Source organism: Momordica charantia (assembly GCF_013281855.1).
Source record: "Momordica charantia cultivar OHB3-1 chromosome 6 unlocalized genomic scaffold, Mcharantia_2.0 BLBB01000006.1, whole genome shotgun sequence".
In the NCBI taxonomy this organism is placed as follows: Eukaryota; Viridiplantae; Streptophyta; class Magnoliopsida; order Cucurbitales; family Cucurbitaceae; genus Momordica; species Momordica charantia.
The window spans coordinates 32256492-32274064 of record NW_028275164.1 but is presented as its reverse complement, the minus strand read 5'-3'; the positions used below and the strand labels follow the sequence as shown (position 1 = coordinate 32274064).

Here is a 17573-nt window from a genome sequence, read left to right as displayed (position 1 = left end):
TACTATACTTTGCAAAATAATATTATACTATATATTATATATTATATTTATATTAAAATTATAATGCTCTTCTAACTAGAGTCCTTAGGCGATCATCTTACTAATCTATAGTTTAACCCGACCTTTTTATACTTTAACATGTCAGGTACATATTAATTGAATTTATGATAAGTATTTATTAGAAACTCTTTTAAAGTATAAAGACTATATAAACATAACACGGTAAGTCAAGCGACCAATCGAAAATTTTTCAAAGTTTTCTATTGGTGCCACTAAAAAAGTGGGCTAAATGCAAAATGAATATGCATTGGAATTATGATAAGGTAGGATGACACATCAACCTTGACAAAACAAATATTTGATGATATTAGACTTAATAGGACAGTGCTAATTCCTGCAGAAGAGGGGCTTGGTGTAGGGCATGGGCTCATCCAAAAGTGTGATTTGGTCAAATGAGGCTCAAGAAGCTTTTCCAAGCATCAACATCAGCTTAGCTTTGAGTGTAGGTTTAGTAAAGTTGTTTGAGATGGTATAATTGCTTCGAGAGCTCCACTCCAATTTACTTATAGAGTACTGAACTAGCTTGAATTTGTCGCAATAGGAAAAATCCTCCACCTAGATGTAGATGTAGACTATGGAGGAGCTTCGACGACCTTTATTTCTTATATTTTGAGAAAATGTAACTTCAGAATTCATGGGAGTACTTATCGTTCAATCTTAGTTATTTTATATCTTGTTCAGAATGATAGTTTAATTATGTTTGTAGTACTACTTGACATCATAGTATTCATTCTAATTCCTACTATGGGTAGGAAATGCTCGAGACTTCTTTCCATAAATGAGTGTTGTTAATGTTGTGTCTTGTTTATTAGGCATGTGGTGTGTTTTTTTTTTTTTTTTTATAGTTTGATCTTAGACAGTGAAATCCTTATATTCATTGTAATATACTTACATTTGCCAAAAAAACAAAAAACAAAGATAGCATCTATTTTTCTCAAAGTAAAAAATTCAAAATCTTTATACCCACATTTGTAGTTAGTAAATACTTCCGAGTAATAACTAAACTCAATTAAGTACTATCATCCTTAATTCGGGAAAGGGATGGAACCAATTGCCAAAAACCTCTCGCCCTTAGAAATCAGTTCCTGAGAGATACATTTCGCTTTAAACATCAAAGAGTAGTACTATTATATTGTAGGGTGAGGTGAAGTGATAATTATAATATTATTTCCAATGTCGAGGACCTTAAGGTACATGGTCGGTCGAATCACTCTTTCATAGATGTTAAGGCATGTACCTCAAGGTCCTCAGACAACAGCGTCAGAAGAATTGAGAAATAGTGGTACGACAGACACCCTCATCTTGTTTGCAATTCTTGGTTCATGTTGCAATTGCAAGTTTGTAGCATTGAAGTTAGGTTTGATCAACCTTCTTCTGAAGTGTTCAACTTTGAATAGGAAATTAGTTTTCCTCACCTCTTGGTATTCGATCAACAAGGTAATCCATCCTTTAATCTTTCTCTCAAGATTATGCTAAATTAATTTTGGGGTTTTTGGGTGTTAGATAGTCAAGGGTCCTCTTTCGGTCGTGTGGGAAGAATTTTATCTACAACTCCCTAAAGTTTCATATCAGAGTGTTAGAATATGGATAAATATTAAATTTATTGTAATACATCAACTCAAACTTTTAAATTCAACCATGATTTTACCATTCATATATACCTGTTACCACTCAAGATGCTAAGAGAACTCCAACTTTGCAGTTGCATAACAATCCATGAAATTAGAGAGGTCCAGAAGGGGCTAATATAAATGGAATAATTTCAAACTTCTCATCCTTTACTAAAAAGTAGAGTAGCATCAATGGAGATAGGAGACTGCAAAGAAGAAGAAGGTTAAAAGTTATGGTTAAATTAGCGCATGCAGTAGAAAGAAGTAAGCCAAAACCAGATGGAGGGCAACTCTCCTTTGGCAGGACAGGAGTGATGGGTGAAGTTGCATTATCGTCATTTGCCTGCCAAATGAGAGAAGCCCTTCTGCTGGTTGGCTTAAAAAATAATGTTGCTTTCTTCTCCCAAGTTTTAGAAGAGAGAAAAAAGAGACGATGAAGATGAAGATGAAGATGAAATTAGAGCAGAGCGTTATACTTTATGCAGCGCCACGACTAAGAGAGCTTTATAGGGAAGTGGGAATTATCGAAGGGAGTGAGTTTAGTTTGTGGGAGGAAAAAAGGAAGTAGAGAAGAATATATTATGTGTGTTTGGGATATGGAATATGTAAGCATATGCCATTGGATATCCTTTTCATTTTCTTTCCCACAGTGCCTTCTTTCCACGCATTCCCTTTGTGTTTTTTTCTCATAAAAAGGCCAATAACCCATTACCCTCTTGCAGATTCTTCTCCTACCAATCCTCTCTTAATGATTTTGACTCATCAATCCTCCTTTCGTCTCTCTATCCCTCTGTCAAAATGAGGGTGCAAAAACGGTAATACAGAAGAAGATGCTCTTTCTTTTACCTCAACTAAACTCGGAATATCCTATGTCATATTCCTCTTTCTCCCTCCTTTTTCATTTTTATCTACTCGAAATTTTCATGTTTGGAAATAATACAAAATTACTTTTGAACCATGAACCCGAAGTTGAATCTGTGGCTCAAACGTCCTCTTAGGGGAAAGAAAGTGCTTTTAAATAAATTCATCTGCAATTATGGGAAAACTACTCATTTAGATAGTGTGTTTGAGTGTTTGATAAATGAATTTAGATAACTAAAAATACTTTTTAAAAAATTTCCAATGTTGGATAATAAATAAATAAATTAATTAATTAAAATTTTAGATTGGATTGGTTAAAAAAAATCCTTTTTAAAGAAAGCGTGAAAGATGATTATTCAGAAAAAAAAAATTAAATGATTAACACTCAAGAGATAATTACTTAAGAAAATATGTAAAAAGTGCTTAAAGTTATATGTAAAACTCGGATTTTTTTTAATAATGTTAATTTTTAAAATATTTACCAAAATATACCTCATCTCAAACTAATTACAAAAATAATGTTTTGAAATTCATAGGTCGTGAGACGACCTATGAGCTGGCATAAGTTGGTCGTCTCTTTAAGAGACGACCAACAAACGTGGCGCTTACTCAGCGCCACATTAATTTTTTTTTAAATTAATCATAAGAGACGACCATGCCTTTTTTTTCCTTTTTTTAAAAATAACCTAACATGTCGTCAAAACCTAACATGTTAGGCGGGATTTTTTCAAATCCCGCTTGGTCGTCTCTTTAAGAGACGACCTTGTGCATGGGCGCCAGCTGGCGCCTTGGTCGTCTCTAGACGACCAAGGGTGGGTTTTTAAAACGTGGTTTTAAAAATCCTAACCCTCACCCCTATCCCCATATCTCCCAAAATACGATTTTCCACCGCCGCCGCCGCCGATTTTCCACCGCCGCCGTTGTCTCCGCCGATCAGTCCACCGTCTAGCCGCCACAACCTCTTTTGGTAAGTATATTCCACTCTTTTTTGTTGTTTTGTTTTGTTTTCTTTGCAATAATTTAGTTTTAACAAAATATAGGGACTACCACTTCATCAATTTCAATTTGGGACCACCTACAGAAAAGGTTAGTTTATTTTTTTGATTTATTTATTATTCATGGTTTTTTTTATTCATATCATGATTATATTTGATTTTTAGGATATGTATATTATATTACATTGATTTTGTCGTTTAGGGTAGGATTTTCAATTTTTTATTTTGTTAAACGAGTTTCCTGTTTTTCTTTATTATTTTATTATATTAAATTAAATTACTTTTATTTCTTTGTTTTTGTTTTATGTTTATTGCATGATTATGATTTTCCATTACTTTTTTTTTTAAACAAATTTTCTATTTTTCTTTAATTTATTGTTTTTATTATTTTATTATATTAAATTGATATTTATATTGAATTGACAAATAAATTACATAACAATAATCTCATATAGTATATTACATTAAAATGACCACAAACTATAGTATATTACATTTAAATAAACTCATTATATGGAAAAGAAAAAGTAGAACCATCTGAATTCCTCAACCTCAATAATCTCATATAGTTTTATAAGGTTTCAAATGAGCTTAAAATTAACCGCGGAAAGAACAATATATATAAGCATTGGATATATAAAAATTGTCTCTCTTTGATCATTTTATTTTTGAGTGATGCTTTCAAGCCTTTCCCTCAATATTCTAACTCCCATGTACCTGCGACATTGCCAAAAACCAAATTAATAATCTCACCATCTTACTCATGCCGTTACTAATAAACCATTTAAGAACAAAATAAGGTTACAAATTTGATATAATTATAATTTTTACTTATTTTTAACTTGGTTCCTAGACCAATTTAGTCCCTGTGATTCGAAAGTAGTCTTAATTTGTAGTCACCATTGTGTGAGGTTGAACTTAGTTTAATCTTAATTTGGTCCAAAGTTTCAATTTAAAAAAGTTAAACCTCATGAATTGTCCTTGAAAACCTTTTTTTTATTGTCTGGTAAATTTAAGTCTATTTCAATGATTAAAGCATCTATAAAATATTATATAGTTGAATTATAAATTTTTTGTCTCTAAACTTTCAAAATTAAAAAGTAACTGACAGGTTACTAAATTAAAATTATAACTTTTAAAAAGCGCTTATTTTGTATCTATTTAATTCTCGAGACTGCGTTTTAAACTTAATAAAGGTGGTAAGGAGATGAACGAAGATACCTGCCGAGCATCATAACGGTGGCCTGAGGGTTAGTTCCGGGAGAATCATGAAAAGTGGATCCATCAACAACCCTCAACGAATCCACTCCAAAAACCCTGTAATCCGAATCCACCACCGACCCGACTTGGCAACCGCCGTGGTAATGCCAGATCGTCATCACCGTCTCCCTGCAGTACTCCTCCGGCGACCTCGTCGCGTTCCCCTGCTTCGGCACCAGGTTGACCGGCGCGCTCGCCGTCATGTTCAGAAGCGCCGCCACCGAAACGTTGCCGTATCGGAACTTCGCGAACGCCCTCGACTCGATTACCCGCTGGATCAGGGTCATGCCCGCCACGCACCGCTCCAGATCCGCGGCTTCTTTGAAGTAGTTGAAAGTGACGGACGGGTTGTCGTTCGGGTCCCGGGTTCGGAGCTCCAGATGACCCGACGACACTGGACCCGCTATTTTTTCCAGAATGAAGCCTCCTCTGAACGCGGCTTCGTCTAGGCTGTTCATTTGCTCCACCGCTCTCGCGATGGCTTCCGCCGTTCTCTGCTTCGGCGGCATCGTCGACAGCTGCCCAATCTGCAATCTCACCGCTTAATTGGAGAAATTAAAGGGATTTTAATTAAATTTATTAATTATGTGTTGTGTACCTTGGGGGAGAACATGCCGAAATCTCTGGTGGAGGGGCTGCCGGCGAAGTTCTCGCCGCTGGCGGCTTCGATGTAGGTTCCGAGATGGGTGATTCCGACCACCTGAATCAGGGACACCTCCACCGGGACCGGGGACGGGATGTAAACGGCGTTCATGGGGTTATCCGACACCCTCTGCCCCACCGTGGGCTTGTCCAACACCACTGTTATGTTATGGGCCTTCAGGTGCTCTGCTGGGCCCAGCCCACTTAGCATCAGAAGTTGTGGGCTTCCAAGACAGCCCGCTGACACTATTATTTCGTTCTTCGGCCCATTCTTGAGGTAGGCGCTGTGTTTTCTCCCGTTCGAGTCTTCGAACACTACTCCGTGGGCCCTGGGCCTCCCTTCTCCTATCAACAAAAACAAATGGAAATGACGAAATTGACCCGGAAAACTAAATAGTGTTTAACACTAAATTACCAATTTGATCACATCTCAAGCATTTCAATTTTGATTTAGCCTCATTTTAATTTCAATCTGGTCTCCCCGACTTCGTTAAACCTCGCAAACCATTCCAAAACTTTTTATTTTTAATCTACTTCTTCTTTTTTTATTTAGTTATAAACCTTAGGTAAAAAAATACATTTGGTCAAATAATGCCTTTTAGTTTTTAGTTTTTGTATGTTTAAATTGATAACAATTTAATCCCTTAGATTTTAGTACGTAACACTTTAATATTTCTATAGTTTAAAATTTATAACAATCTAGTCCCTATTAAAAAGTATTATCAAAATTAAGGATCGATTTATATCACATAATGATTTAATATTTATAATTTATAAACATATTTATCCCTCATTCATCTATATATACAACAAACTTAACAAAAATGTTCACGATAGAGATTAAATAGTTATAAAATTTGTCCTTATACTCTCAATACGATAACAACTTATAATGAAATGGACGATTCAAGAAATTCGTTTGAATTATAAAAATTATAAAGACCAAATTAAGATTAAATCCGGTATATGAGAAAAATAGGTACCTCGGGTAGTGAAAAGGATCCTATGGGCGGTGGCGTAGAGTAGGAGGGTTAGATTATGAGGATTGGCGTAGGCCAATAGATCAGCAGCCGTGTGTCTGTGGCCTTCAGGATCGAAAATGGTTCCACCCACCTTGGTCCCGTATAAGTGATCGTAGGTGAACCCATTATCCGGCACCACCCCGGCTTCCACTAAACCAGCCCTCACCGCCGACTGCCACTGCCCCATCGGCGGCTCGAACGCCACCACTCGCTCCACCCACTCGTATGACTCCTCCACCAACTTCTCCTCCCATCCCGCCTCTCTGAAATTTTCAATTTTGTATCTAATAATTCTCTCAAAACGTCTCATTTATTTTGTGTTAAAATATAGTCATAACTTTATAAAAAGAATATTCTGTTGTATATAGAATATAAGTTAAAATATAATCAAGACAGCTAGTTTTAAAAAATACAGTAATTAAAATAAAATTTGAAGTCGTAGTTAATTAAATTGTGATTTGTAGTTGAACCTGACGTAATCCGGGGAGGTGCGTGTGTAAAATCCGGCATTGAGACAACTCCCGCCGCCGAGGACGCGGGCGCGGGAGTTGATGACACCGTCCTCGGAGATGAAACGCTGGGAAGGTGAAGAGGGGGAGAGATCGGAGAGTGCGGCGCCGAATGCCGATAAGTTGGTGATGTTGGGGTTTCCGTAAGGGGAGCCGCCGCGTTCGATCAGTAAAACGGTGTAGTTTTCCGACAGCGTCGCAGCCAACGGGCACCCCGCCGTCCCTCCGCCGACGATGATGTAGTCGTAGTATGATACCGCCGGAGCCGACGTTGCATTTAGCAAGAAACTGAAATTTGGAGCTGTACAAACACTACAGAGATCAGTCCAAATTCAAGAAATAATTAACCCTGAAATTTGGCATTAATTTTGAAGTTGCATAATTTTTGTTCTAAATTTTTACTAATTCATTGCCTCCAAGAGGTGAGAGACTAAATTAAATTTAAATACACAACTATATAAGAAACTAAATTATATGTCTAACTAAAGAGATTATATAAATAAAGTAAAACTCCTATGTCATTTCTATCATATAATTTAAAATGAAAATGTTACACAAATTAAATAACCCTTTTATTTTTAGTTTTGAAAAGTATGCTTATTTATATTCACAATTTCTTTAAAACACATTTACATTATTATTAGCTCAATTCTAAAAATAGAAACAAATTTTTTTTGAAAACCACTTTGGTCCGTTTTCAAATTTAGGCCCAGATTTTAAAAAGTAAAAGTATGTACTAACATAAAAATTAATACAGTGTTTATAAGGTTAATTTTAAAATAATAATAATAATAATAATAAAAGGGTTATCAACGAGCAATTTAATTCTTATGAAAATTTATGGCAAAAAAAGAAAAAGAAAAAAAAGGCAATACCTTTTTCAGAGGAACAAAGGCCATGGAAGAAGAGAAATGCAGCAAGAGCAGGAGCAAGAAAACTCCACCATCCAAAACCCATTATTCTTTGAAACAACACACAACTAAAAACGTAAGAAATGATGATTTTTGCTTAATTCGTACCCAAAAGGTAAGCAAATTTGATATGTTTATATAGTATACAGTAGCCTTTTCAGGGGGCGATGGCGATGGCGACGGCGACAAGTTGAAGAAAGTACAAAGATTTCCTTCCACTATCTTCGGAGAAATCAAAGACACAACAAGAAAATGCAGACACTGTGGAATCTGAAGAAACACAAAATAGCGACTGCTTCGCCTACTACTAAGATTTTGCTTTGCTGCATCACCCAAAAAGGAACAACAAAACTTGGGACTATTCAATCTCTGCCAGATCTTCTCTCAAATTCAAAGCCATACACACTGGAAAAGAGGGAGACAGAAAGCTAAGGTTCAGTGTGTCAACGCAATAATGGATTGGATGAATATGATTTTGGAAAAAATTTGGCTACCTACGGTAGAGAGGAACTCTTTTAACACTATTAAATATTTGAATATTTAATATGAAGTGAGAGAATACAAAAATAAAAAAAAATTAAAAAAAGTTAGTGAGTTGTGAAATATTTAATAGTTGGAAAAGTAAAAACGATGGTTATATCAAATAATTTATCTCTTGAGTTGAGACACAAGTTGAGAATAGTTGATCATAATTCTTGAGAAGCAAAATTTTGTTCGCGTGTGAACTGTGGAGCTCTATGAATATATCTGTATCAAGTCATGTCTATTGACAAATTCTGAAATTTTGCAGTTTGATTTTTCCAGTGTAATATAATTCATGAAGAGTTGAAAGAAAAATACAAAATTGGAATAATTTATAAGATCAAGAACACAACGTGAATTGTCAACTCCAGTAAAAGGAGGCTCTTTAATTGAAATCAACGACCCATTTGAAAGTTGCTCGACTTCACTTAAATGTCTCCACATTTCCGCTTTGCATTAATTTCATATTGCAACACGCAATAAATGGCAGTATAAATCTGTTGGGGGTCACCAAATTTTTTAATTTGATCATGAAGCAGACCTTTCATGTTATAGAATTGCTTCGACCTTTGACTTATCATTTTTTAATTGGATACCTCTAGCATAACAAAAGGTATATCATCAGTGTAGTGTAAATACCTAATTCTCGTTGATTTACTCATAAAATTTTGCATCTTCACATTGAAAGTCGAAAAGTATCAGCCAAAACAAAAGAAGAAGAATGCAACGATAAATACACGAGAAGATTGAATTATCATCATTTTCTAATTAAAAAAACAATTAAATATATATCAAGTATAGCTTAAAATGGATAAAGCACTTGTAACTATAAGATTGATGGATCTTCCACCCCATAGTTAGTGTTAAACTCAAACAAAAAAAATATTTTAAAAAAGACATCAAAAATGTTAAATGAAGATAAACAATTATTCAACACATTTTCACTCCTTCATCACCAACAGACTGACTAATAGTTGCATTAGTTCTCGAAATGTAACATGTGATATATATTTTTTTTTTTGATAAAAAAAGAAATAAAAAATATTAGATTTTATCAGTACATTTCAACCATACAAAGAAAAGCGTGAATTTTTCTTTCTAATACTATAATAATATGAAAAACTTTCGATATAACTCCCATTCATTAGTCGCAATATCAACAACATTTAACAATGGTGTAAGATCCACTATATAAAATAGATTATTTAATGCGTCCATTACTAAATAAAAAGAGCCAAAAATATTTTAGTAGCATGAGATTACAGTTTCCGGTCGCTATCGATAATTGCAGCATCCAACTCACAGGAAAAGGAATGGAAATTACCTGACTCTTTTCAACCAGAGAATTTTATTAAATCTGAACCATTCATATTCTTTTCCTATTTACGATAAAACCTAAATAAATGGTCCAAAATCTTTCAGGGCTATTTTGCCCATATGCAGTCATTAAGGCATATGGTTGAAGGAGGAAGAACAATACTCAAAACCTTATAGACATGGCAAATATAAGAATTAATAAATTTAAAATCCAATAGATGATCTAAACGAATGAGATATTTCCTGCAAGACATAGCACTAGCAAGTGCAAAAAAAAAAAAAAAAAAAAAAAAACAGAGAAAAGGATTGAGGATTTTGATGGATAGAAGAAACCTAATGAGATCTTAGTAGAGAGAGTTGTAGGTGTAGCAGGTGGAAGCAATGGAGACTAGACAAATGAGGAGGGAGGGAAGGAGAGTGGCATTCAAGAGCCTACTTCGGCCCAGGTAACCAGCAAGGGTTATAGTTCCATCTGCGATCACTCGAGCAATGGTCCCGGCTTCTGTCGATAGCAATCCACCATTGTAGGTACCACGGGAGAGCCGGGATGACATGACTCGGGAGAGAAGCGAGAGGTTCACACCTGTGACAGATATGATCAGAACCAAAATTTGTGTCATTCTCAGATGAATGGAAGAATGAAACTCAACCTTCAATTTCATAACAATAAAGCGTTTATGTGTCGTTTTTCACTACTATGGAAGTATAAATCCTAAACCGAAAAGATATGATAAAATAAGATGTATGAGTTTCCAGATGCCCATTTTTTTCTCCTATTGGGTGCCAATCCCTTATGTGTTCCAATTTTTGGTGGTCTTCAAGTAAAGAACTACCTTACTAGCTTTTTTAGAGGGAAAAAAACACATACATGTTTAAGTAAGTATTTATTCTGACAACTTTTATAGCCCAATCAAATACCATTTAAAGTTGAAAAAATACTTTGAATTATTTAGTTCTTTTAGAAATTGAGAACTTTTAGTAAATGCCTCACCTTCAAGCACTTCTGCCGACACAAACATGATGAGTCCAGAGCACACATATTGAAGCACGGAGTATGGGATGAATACATTGAAGCTCAAGAGGATGCCTATGAAGACAATAATTTCAGATACCAATAATATTTGCCTGCAAGGAAGATGTTGAAATAAAATACGTGAGAGAAGTTATAACAGAGATGCGACTTGGTACATCCGGTGAAGAACAATTTTAATTAACAAAACAAGTTCCCATAATCCCTTTGAAGTATTACCTGTCTTCAAACATGTTGCTGATGTAACTACCAACTAAGATATTTACTGGGAGAACCGTTAGGCCAAGGCATGCCAGAAAAGTTGCCACAGAACTCGTGGACCAACCAAAGTAGTATGTGGTAACAACACTAGATTCCGAAAGTAGAATTTCCATTGCATATTTGAGCATGAAATATATCAACAGTTGAACCTGGTGACGTAAAATGTTCAGTTAAAATATGATGACATGCAAACTCAAGAAAAAGTTACCTAGAAAAAAGTAAAAAGTGCAAATGCAATCCCAGAACAACAGTAGCTAGATTGTTATCTGTACTCAAGATGTGAACCCCTTTGTTCGGGTTGTACAATCCTAAGGGAATTACTAATAGTTTCAATTTCGGTTTAAGCCATACCTACTATGAATGGGTTGTGGCAATTTGTTTGAGAGCATTTTAAAGTAACCAACATTATTCAGCTGATATTCAAATTTCATGTCCAGGAACCAAAATTATAGCGTCAGCAAAAGTAAGCATCCACAAACTCAAAATCTCATTGAAAACCATTGTTAGTATGGGAAACATGGGCAATTTAGTCACCCATTTGCAGTACTTGAGTAAGGCTAAAATTCACCGTGATGACATGAAATATATCCAAGTCAATATGATGATAATGAATGATGTGAAAGCCCAACTACTTTATAGACTATAGCAGATACCTTAACAGAGGGAGTGAGTAATCTATAAGCTGAGCCAATAGAAGTCACTGGTAGGCGAGATTCCTCCGGAGCTTCTTCACTGTCATCAACTTCTGGGTCACCATCTTCATCTGATGGCTTCTCTAGTGAAGTAATAAGCAATGGTTGCTGAAGACCTTTTTCAAGTCTGTCATTTTGAACTGCTCATTGCCATTGAAAAGACATAAAATTAGCAAGAGGTCAATTAGCAAATTTTGATAATATATGAAATAATTAATTCAAATAGATACTTTCTATTCTCTGAAAGAAATACGCAATTAAATGTCCTAGTGACATCTCTAAGTTCCAAAAATATTCAAGCAACGGAAGTTCCACTTCCAACTGAAACAGATAAAATTCATTGTTGGTGTACATAATAACAAACATGCAATTGACATGACCAAATTGGAGCGCCCACCGGAATAATAGAATGATAAATCAAAATGTAATGACACGCACGTGAAGATTTATCAGATTGAACAATGACCATATGAAAATACCTTGATTTGATTCCTGCGGTGTATTCTCTTCAGTTTCCCGCAAAGGTTCACGAAATGAGATACACAACCATACTAGATATATTAGCCAAGCCACAGCCATAACCCAACCAGGCAAAGTATTTTGATTAAAAGTGAGCTTGTAAATCTTAAAATTTGTTTGAAGTAATCCGGCCAGAGCTGGACCACAAGCCATTCCTAAAGCACTGGCACTAACAAAGCCCGCTGATGCTTGCATCCGAACTTTTAGCGGCACACAGTCACTGATATAACGCCTATTAACAGCCCGAGCAGAACCCAACCTGCATCAGAAAAGTATAGTTCTTTTAAACTTCAAAAGTGTGTATTAACATTTCCCAACTCACTGCTTTTTTTCTCCACTAAAGACAACAGATAGAGTTCAAAATTGTTTTATATTATATATATATTTAAAAGAAAAAGGAAAAAAAGAAAGACTCCTGGGAATATTTGTGCCACAGAATATAACAACATAGAATCAACAAGCTACCGGAATGTAACAATTTGATACTCATATTCAACATCACTTATGATTTCAATTCTTTTCATACATTTAATTTCAAATAGTCACATGTGGTCAACTTTCCAACCATTAATTATAGAATATGACGAACATTGTTACGGAGTAACTCTTAGGATAGATCCTTAGTGCTAAGGATGTTTTGGAGATATTCTCTCCAAGATCCTACAGGTTCAAGGCTTCAAGTGGAAAGCTCAATAAACTAAAACCATTATCTTCCCAAGCCAGCCTCGGGGTGGGCGGAGTCTCTCAAGAATTTAGTGGGAGGGTCATGAGCATAATGCAAGAGTGGGCCTTCCAATACTTCGGTCATAAAAAATACTAATAATATCTTCTGCACAAATAAGTGGAATACTATAGACCCCGAATCACTAAAATGTATGAACGTAGGCATGTAAGGAAGAAAGGGTGTTGGCATTATGTAATAAAGTGGGGCCCATGGGGAATTTTGTTAGTTATGTGTGGACTGTGGGGGATAGTTGTTTTGGGAAAGGCAATCATTTTTTGGTATTCTGTTTTTGGTTTCTCTGTTGAGAACTGGGAGAGAAGGGGAACTCTCTAATCTCCCTTGCCCTTGGCTTGTATGTTGTTAAATGAAAGTGAGGCTGATGCTTATCAAATACTTCCACTCGAGAAAGACACTTTCTCACTTCATGTAGGCTATAACAAAAAATTTTAAATTTGTAGGCGGCATATACCCTTAAACTCGAACTGGAATCTGGATCCTAATTTTTTAAGGTAGTTAAGTTGACACAGCAAGTTTTCATGACTAGGCCAAATCCTCCATGGTTAAATAACGAGAAAGCTCCAAAATGAGAGAAATATCTCTAATTCTTCTAATTTTTTAAGTTCGAAAGCTCATAAACATAGTCCAAGGCATTGATCTTTATAGCCACGACAAGAAAACGGAAATAACTAAAAATTTTAAAGCACTAATTATATTCAGTGTAAAAAAGGATAAAAGAGATTACCTACCCACAGCAAAGACGTCCAATTAAAAGAACCCACAGTGATTGAAGATCATAAGCAAGAGCATATAAGAGGTTCCCGAGAAAGAGAGCAATGCTGCTAAATATTAGAGGTCTGAAGTAAGATCTATTTGACCATGCACTAAAGTAAACCGATGAGAACACTTGTGCAACTGCCATTGCTCCAATTACAATACCACATACGGTTGCTGCAGCTCCAAGGCTCATGGAGTAGTCATCGGCTGTTGGGACCACAATATATGTATTGACCATGTATAGAAATGTATTTGCTAAGTTCAAGAAAAGTGACATGAAGTGGTAGTTGCTATCATCAACTTGTTCCTCGATGGGAGCAGGTAACTCTTCTTCTCGCATAATGAGGGCATGTTGTGCCAAAAAGTTTAGGAAGTTTGTTGAGTTACTTAACCTGTCCACAGCAGCTTTAATTGAATCGATTATAGGATCCTGCATGTGGGAATATGAATAAATAACATAGCTGAAGCAACCTTTTGATTATCTAGATTTATTAGGAAAGGCAGTGGGAAGCATTGACAGCTAAAGCAAGCAGCAACAACAAAATTAGTAAATTCCCAACCTGGAGAGGGAGAACAGGCTGATCGTATATTGATAGATAGCTTCTTCCTTGACGGTCCTGGAGTTCATGCAAGTTACGTGATATGGCTCCAACAACAGCCCCTATTCCCTGCAAGTTCGTTTTTAGCTTGTGAAATACCATTCAAGTAATGACAATTTGGCTACTAGTTATTCTATGTGGAATCACTACACTCATACTAAAAGTCAGACATACAACATAAAATTTATAACAATATTGAAAATTCCTAGACATATCGTATCTAAAGTCCCTTAAAGACTCATTCATGAGACAAGAAGAGAAAATTCTGCATCAGACATTGACATATTACCACATGTTTGAAAACTTGCTGCAGCTGAGAGTAAGGATGGTTGGCACGTGTCTTGACATAATAATCAGTAAATCTATAGCGAAACCGCTTGTCAAACTTTTTCAAAATTTTACGCAGACCAATTGCATTTATTTCAACAAAATATAGAAGTTTTAAAAGATCTTGGCCGGCTGTTCTGTAAGCTTCCCGCAATTCAGTTATATGGGATATTTCAGGTTCTTGCTGAAGAGCATCAAGCTGTTCATCAAGTTTGGCTATACGGCTTGCAAGAAGCCCTTGTTGCTCCAACAGAAAAAGTACAATCTTCTCAATCTGATTTGTCAAAAAATGCATTTCAAATTTGTTAGTGAATGGGTGCATAACTTAGATTTACACAATCTCATAATATAGAAAATATTCAGTTTCAAAGCAACAAAGAGATAATAAAGTGACAAATAAGTGTTTCAGCCAGAAAAAAACACCAAACCTAGATTTATGAGCCTGGTCTCAAGCATTCCATCACATTTATTAGAAGGAAAAGGATTGTGCATGGATGAATACGTACAGTTTATTGCACTTTGCTTCCTACAAAGTTCGTCTACTTATGTACACGCGCATGTGTGTATTAAAATTGATGCCATGATATACCACATTCAGTTCTTTTGAGCTTACAGAGTAATCAAATAAAATGTAGAATTCATAATGCTTATCTCATAAATAAGAGATCCAAGGTTTAAGATAAGGGATCATAATTTACTAAGCTATACCGGCACATAAGCAAGACAATAAGTTACTTTCAGTTGACAAAACAATGAGAGAGATTATTTAATTGCATACACCATCATTTATCAAAGCTGTAATTTATTCTTCTCAAGAAAAGGGAGGTGCAATATACACCTGGTTGTCCAGCATTCTTGAAAAATCCTTGAGAACATGCCGACGATCTTGTGTTCCAACTTCCATTTGCTGAGCATATTGTTTTACCTTTTTCTTCATAAGCTTATAGTTGATGTAATATCTGCACAAAAACAAAATTTTGATATAGAAATATAGCAGCAATAGCATAATTTCTATTTTTGCCCTTCGATTAAAAGAATGGTTGCTAGCACGTGCTGCCAAACAAGATAACTTGAATGATACAAAACAGATACTGATGTATCACACTTACCCTTGCCATTCTTCAATTTGTCTTTCCTTTAACTTCTTTCCAAAGGCAACCATCTTTCACTATGTAAAAGTCTGGTATTTAGAACCAGGCCGAGAGTATACAAAGATACAGTCTGCAAGGAGAACAAGAACTTATTGATACCATCACATGGTGAAATGCCTATTTTACACTAGTATTAATTTCTTGAACTCTTCTCAATACTTCATTAACATAAAGTGAACCAGATAGTTTAATATTCTATGCGACAACATTGAATATATAGAACATACATGTCAATATAGTTTAATTCACTCACAGAAATTATATACAGTTTCAAAAAAATGGACATTTTTTATAGATTCATGAGGCTAACTAGTCCATTCTAAAGATATATCAATACTCTTCATCTTATAATTATAGAAATAGAAAATTTTATTATTGAGTAGCAGGAGTAGTTGAAATGCATAACAGTGAATACCTCTATTTACTATTCTCTGGTTCATATTCATAGATAGAGCTCCTAAAGAATTTCAGTTCATTTCGATTAATAGTACGGAAGAGTAATCCAATCGACATTCTGCCTAAGGAGTGATCTGATAATTCCACACCAGTTTAAGAAAATGGAATTTAGTGAATAAGATTAAACAAAAAAAGGCATTTTTCATCCTAAAAACTAGGATGAGACAGACTCCTCAGTGGTCATTTTATCTTCTTTAAACAAACCTTTTCGCCTTTTCAGCTTCTACTTCAATATAATTTTGAGAAATAAGCCTTTGCCAAAATTAAAATAAAGGATTTACAAATTACTTATTTCTATAGATAGCAGTGTCCTGTGTCCCACAATTTCAAGCTTAGATCGATATCTTGACAAACGACCTTACACGACAGGCACCACATGAACGAAAACAATATCGAAGCAAAGATTCCGTGCAGGAAAAAGTTGAAGCTACTGTCGAATCAATGCTTAAATATCCAAGGCATAGCTGAACGAAGTACTCGTGAATTTGAAGTTTAACCAATCTCCGAAGATACGGTCTGTCTCGTTGGTAAAAAAAAAAAAAAAAAAAAAAAAAAAAAAAAAAAAAAAAAAAAAAAACTAAGAGGAGCAGGTCTATTCATACACAACAATAACAGAGTACTGAAACAGACGAAAAAAGAAGAGCAAACACCACGCCTACAGCGAAATTTGCATTCTCCTTTCGCCTTGCAGGTTACCAGAAATCAAACATTCCATGAGCTCCGACGAGACAATCGTACACGCATCAAAATTGAACTATAGAGAGAGAGAGAGCGAGAGAAGCTCCATACCGGAGAAAACGAAAATTCTCGAAACTCGGATTGATTCAGAAACAGCTGCAAATGAAAAGTTTAGATGACCGTCAACGAACTTCTACAAACAGAAACAAAATGAAATCAAGTTCGCGGCGAAAGCAAGAGGCGTTTCCTGCAAAAAGAAAAAAAAAAAGAAAAGAAAAAGAATCTCTATAAGCATGCAAAACGAGAAAATGGCAACGAAGCAAGAAACGCATACCTCAAAGAGGGATCGAGACAGCCCGAAAATCACAAAACAGGATCCTTATTCGAACGACTTGATTTTGAATGATACGCTTCTTTCTTCCGGCGATTTGAAAAGAAAAATGGCGAATCGGGAGGAGAAAAGAAAGGAAAAAGAAATTCACCCGGACGGGATGAATGTTGTCACACGGTGTCCTGCTCTGGCTCGGGGCTTGGATTTATCATTTATGAGATTCCGTGTTAAATAATCAGACGCCACAAATCTGCTTACCGATCTGTAAATCATTGGGAGATTGGTCGTTGATTGATTTTCGAATATAAACGTGCACGAGTCG

The 17573-nt window shown here is 35.5% G+C and overlaps 2 protein-coding genes and 1 long non-coding RNA gene across 8 annotated transcripts; all 3 read right to left on the bottom strand.

Annotated features, from left to right (window-relative positions):
* Positions 1-988: 988 nt before the first annotated feature.
* Positions 989-2643, bottom strand: LOC111023762 (uncharacterized). Its single transcript, XR_002603192.2, has 2 exons — positions 1722-2643; positions 989-1615 (listed from the first exon to the last, which is right to left on the bottom strand). It is a non-coding gene; the product is annotated as an uncharacterized LOC111023762 (long non-coding RNA).
* Positions 2644-4068: 1425 nt separating this feature from the next.
* Positions 4069-8683, bottom strand: LOC111023383 (Glucose-methanol-choline (GMC) oxidoreductase family protein). Its single transcript, XM_022300812.2, has 6 exons — positions 7835-8683; positions 6921-7260; positions 6412-6713; positions 5385-5773; positions 4748-5313; positions 4069-4243 (listed from the first exon to the last, which is right to left on the bottom strand). Exons 1-6 carry the CDS (start codon positions 7914-7916, stop codon positions 4189-4191), a joined length of 1734 nt encoding a protein of 577 aa, XP_022156504.1. The 5' UTR covers positions 7917-8683; the 3' UTR covers positions 4069-4188.
* A 1038-nt stretch (positions 8684-9721) lies between these two features.
* LOC111025712 (SPX domain-containing membrane protein At4g22990) lies at positions 9722-17573 on the bottom strand. 6 transcript variants are annotated; one of them, XM_088124691.1, is made up of 13 exons: positions 17255-17573; positions 17032-17167; positions 16531-16758; positions 15745-15856; positions 15474-15594; positions 14598-14909; positions 14270-14377; positions 13682-14139; positions 12172-12470; positions 11654-11832; positions 10959-11149; positions 10701-10834; positions 9722-10292 (listed from the first exon to the last, which is right to left on the bottom strand). In XM_088124691.1, the coding sequence occupies exons 4-13, from the start codon at positions 15795-15797 to the stop codon at positions 10054-10056; spliced, it is 2094 nt and encodes a 697-aa protein (XP_087980817.1). In that variant the 5' UTR covers positions 15798-15856; positions 16531-16758; positions 17032-17167; positions 17255-17573; the 3' UTR covers positions 9722-10053. The 6 variants fall into 6 exon arrangements, with proteins under 6 accessions (XP_087980817.1, XP_087980820.1, XP_087980815.1 ...); XM_088124694.1 differs by having other exon boundaries at positions 17032-17113; XM_088124689.1 differs by lacking the exon at positions 16531-16758.